The sequence below is a fragment of the Typopeltis vanoorti genome, chromosome 5 (assembly GCF_054136105.1).
Source record: "Typopeltis vanoorti isolate ZY-2024b chromosome 5, IOZ_Tvanoo_1.0, whole genome shotgun sequence".
Lineage (NCBI taxonomy): Eukaryota > Metazoa > Arthropoda > Arachnida > Uropygi > Thelyphonidae > Typopeltis > Typopeltis vanoorti.
The window spans coordinates 159448117-159469617 of NC_143553.1; the positions used below are offsets into that span (position 1 = coordinate 159448117).

Consider the following 21501-nt stretch of genomic DNA (forward strand, 5'->3'; position numbering starts at 1 on the left):
TGTTTCTTTGTAGAGAAGTAATCAGCTGCACGAAGCAACATCAGAAGTTGCAGTGATCTGATGTTATCGAAATTTAAAAATTTTAATTCGTCGATGGAAATGTTCACTAACTTTCACAGATTTGTTCTTTCGCTCTCCTAATTTTGTATTTGGCTTCCATATGCTTATCTCTTGCAAGTAATTTTTCTGTTTATTTTTACGCTGCTTTGATCCGCGTATTATCAAAGCTAAAGCAAATAAATGACGGCCAGGCGATTTTTCTCAAAATAGATTCGACGCCCATTAATATTAAATGTCCCCGCAGTTTTCCCACACCTGGCTCTTCCACAAATTCACAATCGATCGACTTACAGCCAAACACTCCCTTAAATGAATGCAATTTCTCAAAGCTGGTTTCATGCGCTCTTAAATTCCAAATTTAGTTTCCGTTCAAATCGAGTTTTTAACGAAATCATTTACTTTGGCCTTACCAGCATTTTGCTTTGCTGTTGGATTACCGTTCTCTAATGTTGCCATCAATTTTTCCATTAGTCAAGTGTGTGTGTGTGTGTGTGTGTGTGTGTGTGTGTGTGTGTGTGTGTGTGTGTGTGTGTGTGTGTGTGTGTGTGTGTGTGTGTGTGTGTGTGTGTGTGTGTGTGTGTGTGTGTTTACTTCTCTCTCATCCTCTTTTCTAAACGCTGTTACAGTCCGCTTTCTCACCCACCAATTTATCATTTTTAAAAATTAAATTGATTACGTAATGCTCACCGGTCGTTTGGGTTGTACTTGCCGCTCGATTTGCAGTCCGCATATTTATCAAATGCCCGGCGTCGAGTCTTTAAGATCTCCACCATCTCTATATGCAAAGTCCCTCAAATTCAAATTATTCTCATCTAAAATTGTGGAGAATGAAATTCATTTCGTCTGTTTAGAGGATGAATTTCTCGAAGATGCAGAAGAAAATGCTACAATCGATCTGTTAGGCTGGATGGAATGCACAGTATTTTAAAAGGGCTCCTCTAGCTGACAACTTTGGCATTTCAAAGTTGCCAACTAGTGTCAGTATGTACATTATATTATATATTTATCGGTTCCATTTCTCTAAGATTCAATTCTCATTGATATTAAACGTCTTTCCGGTTTCCACACAACAGAAACAAGCAATCTTAAAGTTCATAACATGGCAAAACGTTTATTATGCAATTATTTTGTTTCTTTTTCTTTTACCCACGACTTCGTGTAAACTGAACATTCGACTTTTTATTTGATTATTCCAAGTCAGTTTTAATGAAAGATTTAAGATCAATTTTCGTGACACGAGGATAACCTTACAGTAAATTACAAGGAACAAAAGTAAGATTGGAAAATTTTAAAGAGGGAGTAAAGAACACTTTACTTTACTCACCCTTCGTTATCTCTACTGAAAAGTTCATCGCGAAGTCGATTCTTGTAATCAGTTTCGACGCAGCTCTCCTTCTCTTTGCTGTCCTTCTCCGGCTTGGCCAATTCCATCTGAAAATTAAAGAGGGAGAATTTATAGAAATGTACGATTAGTAAATAGATTTGAGTTCAAAAAATGCTTGTTTGTGTGGCGTCTTGTTTCCATGACAACAACAGACTTTTTTCTTCCTACTCATGTTTCCGTTGTCGCCCAAAATATCTCCGGTAAATGCTCTTTTTTTTTAATTTAGTTGTTTGCTAATGGTAGTCAGATTAAGTAATCAATTACATACTCTGTGCTATTGGATAAGGATAATACACTTTGCAGGTGTCAGCATTTTAAAACAGTCTCTTTTTTGTTTGAACATCGACCGTAATTTTTCACGCATTACTAGATAGTCCTAATATACTCACACAATATGAGTATAACTCAGTTTTAAGTGCGTTTTTAAATACATTTACTTAAAGCAAGTTGCTTTTATATTTATTAAGCTAACGCTCTGAGATCATAAGCAAAGGCCACGCTTCCCATGAAGAACATGATAGTACTAAATCGGAGACGGTTCCAAAAAATTCGTATTTATGTAAATCCCCAACTAGAACATTTTTTTTTTTTTGCAAATCTCGCTGTTCATCGACGTAAGTAATTATAAGCATCGCTTACTTTCTACAGTGGTTGATATGTCAATTTTTTTCTCTCTCTCTCGATTTAAACGACAACTTTAGTTATCATTTAGTCATCAAAGTCCAGGATTTAATTTCAATTTACAACAAATTTTTAAGTTTTTCTTTACAAATAGGGATCAAGTGATGGATTCGATAGCGATGATGTGGCTTTTCATCTCGGAAAAACAATTATTTTTTCTTATTCAAAACACATTCCCTTATCAGTCTTTCCTTTATGGGATTCATATCAAGATGTACAGGCGCATCCCGGTCATACGACACATTACCTTCCGGGCCACCCATCGTATAGCGAGTAAGTGCTTTTTTTTTGTATTTGTAAAGGCATGCAATGAATCGATAACATTTTAAGCAGTCATATATGTGCGTAACCGACAGTGTTTGAAACCAGTTTTAACTTATGGATCCGAAAGTTGTGTTAGAAATAAAACAGTTATCACAAACTAGAGACCCTGATATGAGAAACTTAAGAAAAAACAGGGGAATAATCGGATAGTGACGATGACAAAATCATATTTAAAAAATATCGGAAAAGAACTGTAATCGGACTTAATCTAAGTTGGTATGGCGACTTAAAGAAAATAGGAGAAGAATGGTTAGCAAACAATTGCTTAATGCCAGGATGTCAGGAAAATGACTCAGAGGAAGACCAAGATACAGGTCGATTGATCCAGTTAGTAGTGTCTTAAGAAACAGAAATATAACATCTGACAATATTGAAGTTCTAAGTACGTATTAATTTGGATGAAAATTGTTGATTGGAAGTTGAGTATTGAAGTAGACTTAATCAAGCAGTACTGTCGCGGTATCTATTCTGCACACGCGTTGAAAATTACATCAAAAATTTGATGATGATAAAAAAATCAGTATTTATTAATTAATTAAATTAATAATTAATCCAGAAGCATTACAGTGTACTACAATGTTCTTCCACAATTCCAAATAAGTCAAAGAAAATGACAGTGGATACTTTATGACAGAAGAAACGTATTCGCTAACTATGATAATTTGTTAAGGTTGCGTATTAAAGTTGCCACGCAGAATCGCAAGTAAGTATTCCGCTATTAAAGAGGGAAGGAGAAACTATATCGAATAATTCAGAACATTTTAAAACGGATTAGCAGCACACTCCAGCCAGTGGGAAGACAAACGCATATGCAGTAGAGCTCAAAATAGCGAATCACGTTAAAAGTCAATAGCCATTTTAACAGGAACTGGATTGTTTTGGATACATCTCCAGCGAATAAAATATACAACGAGGCGACTCTGTGTACAAAATAGTCTTTTTTGTAATAATTTTAAATATAGGAACTTTTTCAGTAGTGGTGTGGGTGACTGTGGCGTAGTCGATGTCGCTGATTAACAATTAAATCTAACATAAAATAATGTGCTGTGCCTGTGGAATTATCCATTAATTGCACCCCACACCATTCTCGTTTAATGAATTACGGCGTGCTTATTTTTCATAAATTTTATTTTTGCATTTACTCGTTACGCTACCGATAATGTCCCCTAATGATTCTACGCAAGTCAATTATGTTTTCTTGCTTTGCGAAATGACTGTTTGCTTGCTGTTAGAACGAACGTCCAAAAGTAGTAAAACAACAAAAAGCACGTGAACGATATGATAGAGTAGAGTTGAGTGGTGCACGATACATAATAATTATTATTTGTCACTTTTGTCCACCTCACGTAGATGCCATTTATTCCCGTAATCAGAAAACAAGTTCGGATTATGAATCATTAAACTCGCTTCAATATCTTTCGAGTGTCAGTAAGATAAATATGCTGTTTTAATGAATTTAAATTATTGCAGTTCGAAATAGTGTTTATAGCTATATTTTGGCTGTTTTAACTTTTTCATATATTAATGTTATAAATGCTCATACTCAGGGGCGGCTCGTGCATAGGCACTGCGGAACTAGTGCCTATGCACCCCCAATTCTTCTCGATATATAAATATATTTATTAATTTATTTATATTTGCTTGTAATATTTAATTTTATCATCAATAATCCTATACAATTCTCTTATTTTGTATAAAAAAAATAAAAATCCATCTTGTAGCACTTAGGAGGGCGAAGGACGTTAGCAGCACTGTGTTTACCACAGTATCATATTACTACGCGCGCAAGCATATGCACGTCATAGGGAGATGAGAGCTATCAGCTCAATGCGGCACTGTCCGTCGCGCAGTTCCACTGTTGTTGATATGTAGTTTGCGCCAGTAGTAGAGTGTTCGTAGTGCTTATCGTGTTTCTTCCGTCTCTTTAAATATTTGGACATTACAATTAAATGATTTAATTGTAATGTCCAAAAATTATAAATCCATTCCTTTAATTACAATTAAAGGAATGGATTTTATTTTTAAGTAATTTTGAATTATACTAGCCTGTATAATTTTATCGATAATAAACAATATTTTTTCAAGTTTAATTTATTTTTTAAATTTTACCATAATTTTAATATTTTATCCAAACACGTATACACTTACTCACATTCACATACTTACAGTGTGTATGTATATTTCGAAAGTTACAGCACACCCACGAGTTCAAGCCACGAGCCGCCACTGCTCATACTAACATTTACCCCAACCGTTCTGAACGCTTATTATTATGAGGAACTTCAATCATCTTTATTTATTACGATGGAAAAATCATTTTTGAACAACAGAAATGTACGTACCTGTTTTCCGCCATTTTCTTCTTGTTTCACATCGTCCAATGTCCCTTGAGGATACTGAAAAGCAAAGAAGAAATTGCTATTGATGAATAATTCCGCAGCTGATATTGGAGTAGTGGAATAAAAGTGGTTAAAAATAAAAGTTTTAAGCAGCAATTTCAGAACTCGAGCAGCCTAGCGGAAAACATTAGAAGAGGGGAAATGGTTTGATAGAAATTACCGAGGAAGCGAAAGGGTGAGCAGTCCTAGCCCAGTTCAGGTCCATCGATCACAGAAACACATTAAGGCCACTTCACACTTGACAAAGACAAAATAGCCGCAGTTCTGAAAACAGGAAAGATCACTCTACTGCTCGTGGGCAGGACTCGTCCCATAAACTATCTTTAGCGAAATCCCGCACTATAATCTGATATGCGAACACTTATTTATCATATGGGAGTTTTTTTTTTTCCCATGCAAGCTAACATGTAATAGCAGTATGAATTCACAAGCAGAGAGGGAAAAAAGTGTCTGTTTGGTAATACAAAAAACAGCCATTTTTTCCCCTTTACGAAGCAGACTTTCCTTTTAGTCTGTTTCTTCTCCCCAATACACGTTTTTTCTTTTGACTTGAAGAACATCTACCTGCATTATTTCGTTTCAAGTTATTTAAAAGATGTCTTGAAAAGTGCTTTCACATCTCAATAACGCTCAATTTTTTGAAAGAATTTTACACAATGCGTTTGGCAACAGGGTTGCAAGAGGCCCGCTTAGTCCATTCGCTTGGGTGTTACATTTTCTGCCTCTCTCTCCATTTGTTCATCTATCTGTGTGCATGTGCTTTACTATGGATCGACAGATTTTGATGAAATTTGGTATTTCAGATATTTTCTCTTTTACATCAGACTATTTCAGTATGCAAACTGAACGCAGTTATTTGCTAAGTATATGAAATACGAAACATTCTAGTAGGTCATTCTCCGTCAGCACGACACGTGAACTCTTTGTATATTTTGCATAATCTTTTATATTTTTAATGTAAATTTAAGATAATCATTATTTAGAAATAATAAATAATTAATCTTTTGGTTTTTAAAACTAGTTTAGTTAGTTACTGTAGCTCAGTTATGACAATGGCTTTTGGCCCGAAAAGACCTCGGTTCGAATCTAGTCTAAAAGTATAGAGCCATTATAAGGGATTTTCAAGCGAGAGTAAGTTAGCCGGTCTCATATGGAGGTGGAAGGGTTTTCTTTCCGAGAACTCAGATTTGTATATCTTCCGTAACACAGGAAACTTGGCCATAATAGACGCAGCTAAGAGACACAATACAAACGCTTCACATCGTTAATTCCAAACAATCTAATCCAACCGAAGATAATTTAGTTTATGGCCAGAGAATTAAAAAAAAATGCTCTTCGATCAGCAATGACAAACCAAATCTCTTTTTCAGCTCCTTGTGAGTTGTTTAAAGACCTCCTCTGATTTTTATGGGTACAGCATGTGATAATGAATGAATCACCTCATTACTTTCATTTAGGCAATGAAGGCTTAGTGTGATGTATACCACTCGCTTATTTTCCGGAACATATGCCTTAATTCAAATGAAAAACGACCTTTCAAAGCCGATTTATTATCATCTCCCCACGCACACATACATTGCACCAACAAAAGGATGCAAGCCTATTGTACATCATGGAAGGACCAAGAAGCAGATAATTCGTTGTTCCAGAGGCCAAGCATCGAATTCATTTTAAACCAATTCAGAGCTTGTCTTCTTGAACCTGGTAATGAAAACCATTGAGGTCATCAGGCATTCGCCAGGCGAAAATACTGCTAGGTGTAAACCTAGCAATACGAAACGCATTCGTTCTATGATTCTCTGATAATAGCAGAGTGCATGCAACAACGCTACAACGATTCATGACCAATGCAAGTTACCTATCACATGACAGGATAAAGGTAGTGGGCAGACATCCCGATTTTCCGAGATGGTTATGGTGTGGAGATAACTACAATGATGTGCCAATGAAAAGCGTCTTGCAATCAGTAAAGTACTTGTTTTTTGTTGAAGCCATTTTAATAAAACATAAAAAGGCAGGACAGGAAAAAATGCCAAATTTAAATGTTTGTGTCGAATATTATGTGCGCCCTACAAAACAAGAATTATTTTCGCAGATGGTAGAGGGATCATGGCCTAAGTTTCTTGAAGTAAGGTAAGATATAAAGTTTAAATAATGATGACAGTAATGGAGGTGATTTGCTTCCCTCCCCGTTTGCTTTTTTGTGTTGAAATGACGACAATCCTTATTATACATGAGTTTGCCATGATGATTAACAAGCCACAAAAAAGAAAGAAATATTTAAGTACTCATCACTGATTGCTTACTATTCCGATCACATATAAGTTACATAATATTTATAAATATTCAATTCAAGTATAGTATCAACATTTTCACATTTATTTTGAGCTGATTATTTGTTATAAGCAAATAAAAATATTTTCCCTATATATACAAATAGGGTAAAATACATTAGCACATAGTTTTCATAGTCTATACAAATGTTTAAAATAAGTGAGTGAGTTTTTACAATATTTTATTTCTTTATCATTACATTGATCTCTTATAATATACGTTTAAAATAAAGGTCAGCATGATTTACTCCCATGAAGTAGTCTCTCAATATTTTTCTGAAAGCATTTTCTGTAATGACAATGAAAATATTTCTGAAAATATTATGAATGGCAAACGGATCATTGGTTGAATGTGCGACGTCAGTAATGGCTGTAACTCTAATTATTCTGTTTTGTATTCGTATCGAAAGAAGCAATCTGCTTACTTCGATATAGCATTTACCCAAGAATAGTATACTGTAAGCATCTTAAGAATGCTGCATTTACAAATTTTTTAAACATAATATATTCTGTTAATTACGAACTTCAACTTATTTGATAAAAATGTGAGGTGGAAGTTCCATTCGATTGCTATCGATGTGGAGGCCCAAATACTTGACTGATTTGTTTTGTTTTTTGAGTAAGCTACAGTTACAATTGTGGATATCACTACATTACGTTTCATGCCATTTTCTGGTTATGTTGTGGTCTAGCTTATCTGTTAACGTGAAGTATCTCGTTTTATCAATTTGAAGACCATTATTGCTAAATCACTTATTTAGTTTCAACACGTCACGGTTAATCCGATTTTACAGATCCTCGAGGGTTCATTTCGGTGTATACTAGTGCCATATCGTCAGCGAGCGATATCATTTTGCCAAAAAGTTTGTATTTACAAAAGTCATTATCATATACTAAAAATAGGATGGGTCCTAGCACCGAACCTTGCGGGACTTCGTATTTTATTATTTTTGTTGCGCTATTGTGGTATATTGTTTTCTATTATTCAGATAGGATTTGAAGCAGTCTTTAATAACTAATCTAATGCCGTATCTAATCATTTTCAGTAGTAGTAGTAGTAGGTCATGATGAACTCAGTCGAATGCCTTAGACATATCAAGAAAAACGGCTGCTGTGTACATTCCTTTATTTATTCCGCTATAAACTGTTTTATGGAACTTCAATAGCGCTTGTTTGTGATATTGAATCCGAATTTAAACCCGTATTCATTAGATGCGTAAAATGATATGGTATTTAGATAGCTAGTTTTTCATTAAGATTTCAATAACCGTTGAGATTGTGAATAGTATAGATATTGGTCTGTAGTTTGTGATTTCATTTCTGTTACTTTCAGTTATTCCGCTATTTAAAGTTATTCCTTTAAATAGCGGAATAACTGAAGCAACCTTTAAGTGTTCAATACATTTACCGTGTTCAAAGGATTTATTAATGATATTTGTGAAGAACTTTAAATTATGTTTAATGATAATATTTAGTTTTTTGACATTTATATGGTCACCCCCCCGTTTTTTTAATAATGATTATTACACTCTTTACTTCATCTTCATTTACTGGGTGAAGATACATGGAATTCTTAATCCACGGAAAGTGACTCTTGTACTTCATCCTCTCTGCAGGATCAAAATCACAACTATAGTTGTGGCGCTTGTTCATTTCATTAATTACAGAGGTGACGTCATTGTTCTCTGCGAATTCGCGTGTTTGTTGCTTTGCATTTCCAATTATGTGAACCAATTCCCATTACTTACTTTTATCATCATAAAAGAAAGAAATTTCGATAATAGATAATGTTCTTTTTGCGTGCTTATAAGTGTTTAGCGAAATTTTTGTAGTCGTGTTCAAACATTAAATTGTAGAGATTATTCCTATGCTTATAATAGAGCTTTTCTTTTGCCCTTATCATATTTTTAGTTTATCTGTTATCCAGCGTGTGTGAACATCCTTTTTTGTAGTAACTTTTTTGTGATATTGCGATTTGCTACCTGAATATTTGATCATTCTGATAAATTCCTCATATAACTGAATTCCTCATATAATTGAATCTAATAGATCATTTTGAGGCAGTTGATAATTTTTTATGTAATTCTCAAATTTATTATAATTGCTGCCAATTTCGAACTTTTTATGACAACCACAGCTCATGTCAACGCTATTAGGTAATGAAAGATGCAACAGTATTGAGTGATGATCTATTATTTTGCTAAAATACACTGCAGAGGATACCTCATAGATAGTTTTGTTTCTTATGAATATATGATCAACACAACTTACTGAGTTGTTCGCTTCTCTTATTGCCATTAATGCATGCATGAAACCAATGCGTAGAAAATATATTTTATATTCTTCAATTTTGCTATTATTCTTATATAAATCCAAATTCATATTCCCCATTAGTATGACATTGTCGTGTTTTAAGGTCTTTGGAGATTATTGAGCTCTGAAAAAATATATCAACTGGGCGATCATGTGCACGGTAAATAGCAAAAATAAGTATATTTGTTACCTTGTCATAAATCATCAGTTTCAGTACTGCGCATATTTGATTCCAGTTTATGAAAATTAAAGTATTTTTCCTAGTGTACAGAGTTAATCAGCCTGAACGATTTCAATCACGATAGTCACAATACGTGTCGTAATTAACGAGAGAATAACGATCAATTTCAAGTTGTCTGATTTATATTTCGCTTAAGACTAGTACATTTATATATGATTGGATTTCTGTGAAAAGTAACACTAAATTATCAAAATTTGACCTTAACGACTAATATTGACATGATATATGTTGGCATTCATGGATGAATTTGAAGTAGTATTAAAAACATTTTACGGAGATTAGATTATATAGTTTTGACAGGTTGACAATCGCACCAACATCTAAGTTATTAAGTCCATTTAGTTCGTCATTGTTCCAGCTATTCATAGGTGATATTTAGATTTTACTGCCTTCTTTGACTGTGTTTTATTGAGATCGTCGGGTGTTTTTATCCGTAGGTAACGTAATTTTCTCAAGTAAAGACAGAAAGTCATATTCAGGCCGGAGTGAATGAAATAAACAAGTATGGAAATGATCGAAAAATGATCACTAAAAGATGCTCCGTGAAAGCATTCACGTCATGGCGGCACCATTCGTTATGACTTTTTAAGGCTCCATCTGGTGGATTTTATTCAATATTAGTATGTGAGTCCATCCATGCAAAATTATTGGATCCATCTTACTTTTAGTTTCCTTCGGGTCATATTTAAGGGAAAAACATACGGAATGATACAACCCAATAGCTCAACTCTTCCTAAATTTAATAAAATTCATTACTCATCATGTCCAGTAAAATTTGTTCTGGCAACTCGTTTTTGATTGCAGATCAGTTCCTGCACAAATTTTGTAGAAAAATTCGAAATCATAGTAATAACTAGTGATGAGTGATAGTTCTCCAGTGAATGATGAAGTGAATAAAATTTAACACTATGGATCTCCCCTAAAATTTGTCGTCATAAATTTTGTCGCAAAACCAAATGACGTGTCCATTATGATTGCCCAAATGGCTTCCCATTCAATTATTGTGCAAACGAATGGTGTCATATAACGTACGAAGATAGCATTGCGAAACTCACTTTGCGATTCCTCCGGGTCATTTCCATACTCGATACGTGTGTAAGATTGCCACTAAACGAGATGGTTGGCACTAAACAATGAGATGAGTGGAGAAGCCAAATTTCATTCCATCAGCCCAAGGAAAATGATTACTATCTTTTCAGATCATTTGCCAACACAAGCGGTTAGATTGAAACCAAAATGGATGTGCTTCAGCAGTTCGACAAATTTAGTCAAGAACTCTAAATTATAAATTTCAAAAAAAAAAAAAGTGCAATTGTAGAAACCAATTAGACAGCACTTAAAATAAAGTGCTTAAACACCAAAATGCTCATTCATGCAACTGGTTATCATACTGATACCACTACGTTTACTACTACTACTACTACTACTACTACTAGTAATACTACTAATAATAGCAAAAGCAATTTTCCTTTGCGACAGGAAATTTTTAAAATTAAAATTATATTTTTAAACTAATAGAGAAATACTGTCCATTTTCACTCTCTCAACAGGCTTGGATTTTAACGTATGGCCGGCTAGGACCTGCACCACGTGCAATGCATGATTTTCTTTTCAACATTAGGAATAGGGTCAGCAGCATTGTCTCACTGAAATGCATTTTTGTCTACGAAGCTGCTTTTCACTAAGATAAACTTAAAGAACAACAAACAAACAAAAACATGATCTATACACAGCGGCGTATATATGTTCAATAACGTTCCGCTAATAACGTTCAATTAACTTTCACAGTACGAGCTTTTTTTTTCTGCGCTTATCTTTCAGTTGAAAATACGCTAATCAAATATGTCGGACCTGAGTTACTGAGATGCAGAGTTTGGGAGCTTGTTGTACGTGTGAAGGAAACAAATACTCGTACAACTAAATAAAACTTTCATGAAACAAATGCTATCACTTTGCAGTGTTTACTTCAGTTAAGAAGTGCAAGTTGGTTGGCAACGCTGTAAATGTCAGGATATGTTACGCCTTAGCAGCCTGCCACGCATACCTATCGTATATCTGTAAAAAAAGATCGATTATGTATGAGTGAGTAGTGAGTGTAAAATGGAGTCCCTTTTAGTAGGTGTGAAGAACGCTGCATGTTTATTGTTCGGGACTGAACTGTTATGAAAATGTGCAATGCAGTTCTTTTTAAACAGCATATTAAAATGAGGCAACATAATCCCTTGCATTTTTGCAGTATTACGAAGATTATCATGGGCAAGTAGGTTTATCATTTTCATCCAAAAGCAGCCTTATTACACGGTGCATTGTCTTGCGACAACGGTCAGTTCCGTAGAAAGGCCACAAAATAGGAATCACTGCATTGTCCAGAATGTTCAGATATCTCTCGAAGTTCAATGTTCTTGGCACCACAAACAGAAGTCCGAAGACAAAACAGGAAGAACATCATAGCGATACCTCCGCATTTCACAGTAGTGGTTACGCACTCTGGTAAGAGACGTTAACCAGGGTATCCGCCACACCCGTCTATATGCTAGGAAGATGGTCTAGCATGATTCGTCGCCTCCATAACACAGCTTTCCAATATTCCATGGCCCACTGCAACCCTCTTTGCACTACTGAGGACTCTGACGACTCTGCATGTTGGGTCGGGTAACGTGGGGCTTGTATATTGCAGTCCTACCATGGAAGCGCATGTTGCGAGCCTCGCTTCTGAGTGTTTTTGTTCAGATTCATGGACATCGACTGGAACATGAATCTGAACAAAAACACTCAGAAGCGAGGTTCGCAACATGCGCTTCCATGGTAGGACTGCAATATACAAGCCCCACGTTACCCGACCCAACATGCAGAGTCGTCAGAGTCCTCAGTAGTGCAAAGAGGGTTGCAGTGGGCCATGGAATATTGGAAAGCTGTGTTATGGAGGCGACGAATCATGCTAGACCATCTTCCTAGCATATAGACGGGTGTGACGGATACCCTGGCTAACGTCTCTTACCAGAGTGCGTAACCACTACTGTGAAATGCGGAGGTATCGCTATGATGTTCTTCCTGTTTTGTCTTCGGACCTCTGTTTGTGGTGCCAAGAACATTGAACTTCGAGAGATATCTGAACATTCTGGACAATGCAGTGATTCCTATTTTGTAGGCATGATGCTCCGAAGTCAGTGCAACTGTGTCCGGGTGAAAGGGCTGCAAGAAGGGAACTGGCGGTGTTTGAAAGAGGCATTGTGATAGGATGCCATGTTGCGGATCCATCTGTTCAGCAAATTGTTGACAAATTGGATAATCTCGGGTCAACACTGAATGATACCATACTGAAATAGAAGCGCAGCGAGTCAACTGCAAGTACTACTCGCAGTGAATGATTCACCATATTCACCGAACGTAACCGTAGGGTACTACGAAGGATAGTATTCAAGTGTCGTCCGACGAATGGCAGTTTTTACATATTATCCTTCGTAGTACCCTACGGTTACGTTCGGTGAATATGGTGAATCGTTCACTGCGAGTAGTACTTGCAGTTGACTCGCTGCGCTTCTATTTCAGTATGGTATCATTCAGTGTTGACCCTGGATTATCCAATTTGTCAACAATTTGCTGAACAGATGGATCTGCAACATGGCATCCTATCACAATGCCTCTTTCAAACACCGCCAGTTCCCTTCTTGCAGCCCTTTCACCCGGACACAGTTGCACTGACTTCGGAGCATCATATTCCTACAATTTATACCGGCTCCAAGCACGTGATTTGTTACATGACACGATGCAACTTACACATGGGAATGTCCGTTGAGTTCTTTCCCATATATATATATATAATTTTGTGTTCATTTTGTAACGAGGGATGAAGAAGACATTTAATTGAAATTTATAAGTTAGTCAGAAGCCTGAACGTTTCACATTTGGTCTCCAGACAACGGTATTTCATTGATTTCCCTGATCTAACGTATAGACCCTCAACGAAACGGTTTACAGTTCTTTGTGGAGGGGGATCATATATATAAACAAAAGAATTTTAGGTATTATTTCTGGGAAATTCCTATGATACTCCTCTTAAAAGACTATTATTTTTACGGCTATTTCTGCCTGTTTCCGTTTAGGAGTGTCCCTTATTTTAAATTCATTGGCTCTTTACTCAAGAATTCTTAGGGTATTATAAGTGTATTTTAAAGGTAAATATATGCAGATCAATGCAAAAACCTTGTTTGGAAGTTAGGATGTCTTCTTTCTCCATACTTCTGCTGTTTGCTGTTAAAAAATGGGGGAGGGGGTTCGGAAACGCTCTTAAATATAATAATGTATATATTTGTATATATATTATTTAAAAAAATCCCAGGTTTTCTAATTTATCAAACAACCCCCCCCCCCCCCTCCACGTTTTCTGAACCTTCACGTTTCCGTCTTCTTTCTCCATGCTTCTGCTGTTTGCTGTTAAAAATGGGGGGGGGGGTCCTAACTTCCAAACAAGGTATGTGCAAAATTTCTTCCTCTATTAATCTGTATATATTTACCTTTAAAATACACTTATAATACCCTAAGAATTCTTGAGTAAAGAGCCAATGTATTTAAAATAAGGGACACTCCTAAACGGAAACAGGCAGAAATAGCCGTAAAAATAAAAGAATTTTAAGTTTATATACGATAGATAGTAGGAATTGATTTAGTTATGTCTGGAAGACATTTAATTAAAATGTTATGTGTAATGATTATTTGAAACCTGCCGAACTAACTTATCATCCTTCATTCCAATCCAGTTCTGTTTTTTGGAACAGCTTCTCCCATATACGAAAGAGACCAAATATGAAACTTTTTCAAGCCACTTGAGGCCTTCGACTAACTTATAAATTTCAACTGAATCTCTTCTTTATCCTTCGTTACATAAAATGGAAGAGACTACAAAATTATCTAACAGTTCTCATAATAGCTATCCTTCACGCACTTTAAACTATTGTCTGAAGACCTTCGATTCTCTTGACATCTATTAAAAACCTTGAATAAAGTTTTGAGCTGTAATTTAATACAGGCACTCTCCAGAGACTTGTACAAAGATTATCATAACGCCTGCAAGTGAATCTTCTTATATGACAATTATAATCTTCTGAGATTTACGAATATGATTCATGAACTGAAAATTCCTTAAAAGCCATAAGACTTAAATCTTCACCGTAAACTCTTGCTAAACATCCCTTCTTACCAAATCTCATATACTTGCAGCTGCTCACATTTAATTTCCTTATTTAAATAAACAATCCGCAGACAACACAGTTATATCTTCAGGCAGCGTATTCTGCATATAAAAATAAATAGCTCTAGCAGAGCTCTATAAGAACTCTTAACTTTTTCTTTTGTAAAGAGCTTTGATATGAAAATGTTTGTGTAAAAATGAAACAGTGAAAAAGCGTACGAACCGCATAAAATATGCATAGAGGATTCAATATACGCAACAAAACAAACTGTACTCTCAATTCCTCCTTCCTTTTCTGGAATAATGCTAAAGGATGATACTTACATCGTAATACGAAGTTCGAAAATTTAAATCGTGTTTTAGTAAAAATCTCTGTCCATAAAAGTTTTATTTCACAGCATAGTGAGTATCGAGATGTTATTTTTAGAATTGCTGTGTTATGTTAACATCTGCGCGTCACATGTAGAGCAATACTGGAAGAGGAATTCACTCCGCTGAATGCAGCTTCCCAACTACAGTCGTCTATAATCAAAAGGAATCCGCTACATATTCACGTCTGTTCATTCTGCGCTTTCTGTCGGCCAAAATTCTCACTGATTCAATTACTATCTCATATTATTTATAAATTCTCTACCACAGATGCAATCCTAAGCGTCGACTTATCAGTATGTTAATGATGCGCACGGACTTGCGCATCATTAACGTCCGTGGCGCAGCAAAGAGGTCGTGACATTTCTTTTTCGGTTGGAACGACCTGAATTCGATTCTAATTTACGACGCGACGACCATTTTAAGGGCTTTTTAATTAAAGGTCATTGAGCAGATCTCATTCCGAGATGGAAGGCTTTCTTCCACAAAACAGGCAATGCGGCTACGGAACACACGCAGCTATCAAACAGAGTAGCCCCAGCCTGTTTCTTTCAGCGATCATTCCAGTGAAACCACGCTAACAAATATCACTGATATACTAATACATTTCAGCAGAGTTTATCGTAGGCTTAGTCTCTTCTTCTTTCACAGTACTGGAGAAATACAAAATTTAATTCTGGGTGTGAAAACAAATATTACTGAAGTCTCAGTTGAGAGAGGAAGAAGAAGAAGAACCCAATTCTATATCTCCGTTGTCATTGACTGCATGAAGCTATTGCGAAGAATCGAGGAGTAAGACTATACGAAGGATATTTATCATATTCGTAAATAAAATTTGGTTTCGTGTTGCTAGTCAGAACAGCAATTTAATCGGAGATCATTTAAGAACAGAACAGAACAGCTGCCGCTTACACTTCGTACTTCGTATTCATAGTTTCTCAAAAGCAATGCATAAAGAATATATTGGCTGTGCTTAGTAATCTGCTCATTCAACGAAGATCAGATTCTAATTTAGCCTTTGCTGGGAAGTTTGGACTATCATTTTAAGCAATACTCAATTTTATGTATAATTTTCTATACGCTTTCCAATTTTCCATCCTCCTTCTTACTGCGATTTAATTATTATTACAATTAAAACATAAATTATAAATGCTTCGCAGAACCTTTCACAAGCAACTTGGAAATCTGCTTAATAGTCCGTTTCAGAAATACCAAACGTTATTATGGTAATTCAAGTATTAATGAACTTACAGCACACACACACAGAAAAAAAATAATACAAAAACATTAAATGGAAGACTTTTGATAGCCTATCTATGATAGATGCGCATTCAGAATTGCGCATCTAATTGCACTTCCGCAATTAGATGAGAGCATAAATAACCCGAGAAGTAAAATATTACCCACTTTCATTTCATATCCAATCAGTTTTCGTTACTGAAAAGGAAATTTCAGTTAATGAAGAGGAAATAACCAAGAAGGCGATGAATACAGTATCTGTGACATGATTAATGAAATATGCTGAGCTCGCACATAATATATTTTTTTCTCTACTGATGTAACTAGTAATGAAGAAAAATAATGCGCCACCTACCGGTTTTAGAATTCTTACAATGAAGTAAGTGTTAATCCCAGCTTGCCTCAACGCTTCTTCTCTCGACTGGCCCTCTGCTGGCGTAATCTCAAATTCTCCATTTAAATAACTCAACGTTTTTTCGGAGATGTGAACTCGTCTGGAAATAAATTAATAAGCAGAAGACGGAATTTTCTATAAGGAAGACTAAACGTTTTTTGTTTCATTTGTTTATTTTCTTTTTCTATTTAAAAGGCATATAATATACATTTATTTTACAAAGCGAATTTCTTAGCTTCGGAAAATGATATTTGTTGCCACAAAGCTTGAATGAATACAGAGGTTTCCTTTCAAACAGCTGTTTGAAACAATTTTTTTTCCTTCTCCCTTAAAAAGCCGTTCACAGAACTGCTTCTTAATGGAGAAGGAAAAACAAGTGAGCTACAAGTTAATAATGTGCTGCATAAATACGGATGAATTCCGAGTATTAAGAGAAATTTTAATTAATTAAGAAATAATTACACAATTGCATTAATGTAATCACGTTTTTAAAACATTTACGTGACACTCGTATGCTCTTAAGATCAAATAATGTTATAATTTGCGAATTCTTAAAGGTATCATATCATCGCTCTCCTTTCTCTCTCTCTCTCTCTCTCTCTCTCTCTCTCTCTCTCTCTCTCTCTCTCTCTCTAAAGGTCTACTCCTGCCATTTCCAGTTAGAAATAACATTGGTTAAAAACTACAATTGGAATTTCATAATCATCCGTGTATACAGTAGTCCCTTGATTAGAATACTTGCCAAATGCACGGAGCACAATGTGGATCGGTCACATAATGATAATGAAAACATTCACGAACACTGTCTCATGAAAACAAGAAGCATTTGTTAACAAGGTCAGTGGTAGGCGTAGATTAATGAGCCAGACTGTTCGTTCTACTTTATAAATCTTTCATGGAGTTTACACCGTTCACAAGAAACAGTCAGCATATTTCCAAATCGTTATTTATCAGCACAACTGTATTCTTAATTCCTAGATCACTCGACCAGTTTTGGTGTTCCTTCTTCCTGCAGGTGAAACTTTTAATTTTGTACTAATCTGGGGTAGAGTGTTCTGTTGTCCTAGCTTAAAGCGAAGAAAGCGGTAGTTCCAGATGTTGCTCTGTTAACTTCAATTACTGATACGTTATGCGTAGGCTGACCATACGTACCGTTTTGAACGGGACAGTACCGTTTTTTTTTTCATATTTCTCGGCCGTCCCGTCGTTTTAATAAAAATGTCAATTTTGTCCCGTTTTTAATAAAAACTATAAATATACTTTAATATTGGTAGATCATAAATTATTATTCATAACCTATAATCGTATATCAATATCATGGATACCAGTAATTTGTATAGCCATGGAGTCGCATTGTTCCAAACTAAATATCGATATCTGCAGTGATTTGTTCAGAGAAAATAATAAATACATTTTGGCAACACTTGCGTTTCAGACGCGGCGTCTGTTCTGCTGTAGCGTTAGTTTTTGTTTTGCTTATATGCTAACCTGTGGCTTTGTTATTCCACGCAGGTGATTTAAATTTCATAATTTTTAAAGCTTTAAGTCTATTCTTGCAATGTCAAAGAGGCGAAACTGCAGTTTTAATGACGATCTACAGAAAGAATTCAAATTTATTAAACTGGACAAGCTATGTAGTGATGGAACAAAAGTGGTATGCCAACATTGTAATGTCCATTTTTCCGTTGCTCATGGAGGTAGAAGCGACATCTACGTAGCCAGAAACATAAGGATGCTGAAAAGACTCTGGCTTCAGTAAAAACATTAGCTCGTTTATGCTGAGACGTGAATGGTGATAGCGAAAGTGATAAAATTGCAGTAAGTGAAGTTCTTGTTGCTTATCATATACTATGGGTCACGGCCAGTTTTCGCGCAAATGACTGCTTGTCAACATTGATCAATAAAAGTTATGAACCAAAATTTTTTTCACCACGTACCAAATCAGAAGCAATAATTACCAACGTTTTATCACCATACATATTAGGCAAAGTAAAACGTTTATTACTCGTCTTACTTTTTCATGAATACAGAATATTACATAAGCCCCGTCCCGTTTTTGCCATCCCAATGTCTCATTTTTGTCTCAAGGAAGTATGATCAGCCTAGTTATGTGGGATGCATGTCTTTCTATGAGATGAAGGAAAAATACAATCCGCACAAAACAATTAGATAAGAGTTTTTCAGAGCATCAATAGACTATTGGAGTCACTGCATGATGTATCAGTGTGATTATGATGATCGAAATATTTGGCTTCTATAAAAGAAGGTATCAAAAGTTACCAGAGAGCATCATACTCTGAAAAACTAACGCCGACATCACATATCAATTTTTAATAAACATAACGAACTCCGTCATGTGTGATATATTTGAGAATGTGGGAAGTTGTGCAATACTTTCTTTATATTAATTTTCAAAGTATTTTTAGATTTACAACTTTCAGAAATGTTTGAAACAATCAACAGAGTTGAATTTAAAAACGCATTTATTCCAGCAAAGAAATTTTACAAACTTTGACTTACCCTGGCATCCCACTACTTTCCATCTTATTGGCTAGCACCACATCGCGGCTGTACACATCGAACTGCCATTGTCTCTGTCCTAGGACGCCTGCGAGCACTGCTCCTGTGTGGACCCCCACCCTCATGTCCACCCCGGACTTTGTCTGTTCCCGAACAGATCTGAAAACAATACGAACAGGCAGAATCTTAAATTATGTATTAATTATTTGTAGATTTTATTACCTACTTTTCTCTCTCTCTCTCGCTGATATTTTATGTTTTGATTAGCACTCACAATATGTAAGTCATGGAAATAACTCATTTCAAAATGAACAACGTTTATACAAAATAGTCTTTTTTTTTTTAGTGACAGAATATCCCCAAAAGCGTCATATATCGCTCTCAGCACTCTCAAAAAAGCATCTTTACATCTTTAGAGAGCTGCTAACTCTCTCCTTAAAAAATCGTTAAATTTCCTGAAACTTTTGTGATCGTCACTCATTTCTTTCGTGGAATGAAAATTTTGACTACTGCCTATTTTTATTTAGCAATTACTGTATTTCACCGCCGCCAAGAATTTCCTCCCATAGCTCCGAAAACTATCTTATATTTTATGCAGATCCTATCTTACAAACTGCTATACCTTTTCAAAACCTCACTTTATATAAGCTAAATAAGGTAGTAACCACGAGAGAAATCAACCCAATTAGCACTTCAGCATAAAATCAAAAAATTTGTTCCAAAATATTTTAGGGAAAATAAATATTTTCAATAGCTTATCAAATAATCCATCAAAGTTTGTTCCGGATATAGTCCAGTCTCCAAAACCAAAGGCAGTCCAATTTAGTTTACGAGGAAAACAATTAAAAATTATATAATTCCAAAATATACAAAACTCTTATACACCCCAAAATTAGTTAGCCATCTTATTATCCATATTCCTACTCTTGCTACAATCTCCACTATAAAAAGAGCACCCAGAAAGCTTCTTGTCCCCTTAAAACACAAAACACAATGAAAAATCAAGGACCCCTCATTCTATAGAACTCTAAATCCCATACTACTCTAAATAATCTTAAAATATTGATCCCAAGATTATTGTATTTCATTCCTGAATATTTCTGCCATTTTTCATAATTAAGTAGTACAAACGCTGACACGAGTAACAAAGTTTAACATAAATCTAACTAATACCAAAAAAATAATAATAATAAAAATAACTAATCTTCAGTTTCCACCTATCCATCTGCCTAAAATTAAATCCTTAGAATAATTAACTAGTTAAAAATGGAAAACCTCTTAAACCCAAATTAGCAATATTTATTCCAACCCCTGCGACAGGAGATTCCAATACCATTGTACCAACTAACCAAACACATATCCGGATTCTTCATAATTCCGTGGATAATTACATCGCACATAAAAATAACACTGTCTAAAATAAAGTATTCATTAATATAGTAAAATATCCTAAATGAATCAATCCGGCAACATCAAGTTGTCATTATCTAATCTGATTATGTTTATAAAGCCACTATCCTCTTCAAATCTACACTAGGTAGACACTTTATTAGGAACACCTCCATATTTAGGAAAATGGACACTCGATGTATTTCAAAACAACCGCATTTCCTGGCATAAAAATGTTCCCAAAGATAAACCCAACAAGACGTTAGAAAGTTAGTTAACATTAAATAGAATCTTAAACCGAATAAACAAATATACACCAGCCGTAATACCTATAGTTGAACAGTGCAAGAATGAACCAAAGTAGAAAGAGGAGCAGGAACCGCTACTGGTAAAAAAAAAAAGTATTCTAGTAATCGTAGCTAATAGCAAAAGTATAGTCAAATGATCATCCCCTATAAACTCTCAACTCTCCAAAACCATAAAATTCTCCATAAAAGGCTCACATTTTTAGAGTTTCTTCTCCATATCGAAATCATCATAAGATTCGACATCATCTCTTTCTCTCTCTCTCTCTCTCTCTCTGTCTGTCTGTCTCTTGCTATGAATAGAATTCTTCCATACGAAAAGCATCCCTCGATGGGAGACCTCATTTGTGAGACAAAAAGAA

At 35.3% G+C, this 21501-nt stretch overlaps 1 protein-coding gene across 1 annotated transcript in view; it reads right to left on the minus strand.

Moving 5' to 3' along the window:
* LOC150106997 (adenylate cyclase type 3-like) overlaps positions 1–21501 on the minus strand; it is a 398311-nt gene that overhangs the window by 196570 nt on the left and 180240 nt on the right. The window contains exons 7-10 of the mRNA XM_090392870.1: positions 19446–19604; positions 16887–17025; positions 4792–4845; positions 1385–1491 (exon numbers count right to left, since the gene is read on the minus strand). Coding sequence (XP_090248996.1) covers positions 1385–1491; positions 4792–4845; positions 16887–17025; positions 19446–19604 — 459 coding nt within the window. The remainder of the gene's footprint in view (positions 1–1384; positions 1492–4791; positions 4846–16886; positions 17026–19445; positions 19605–21501) is intronic.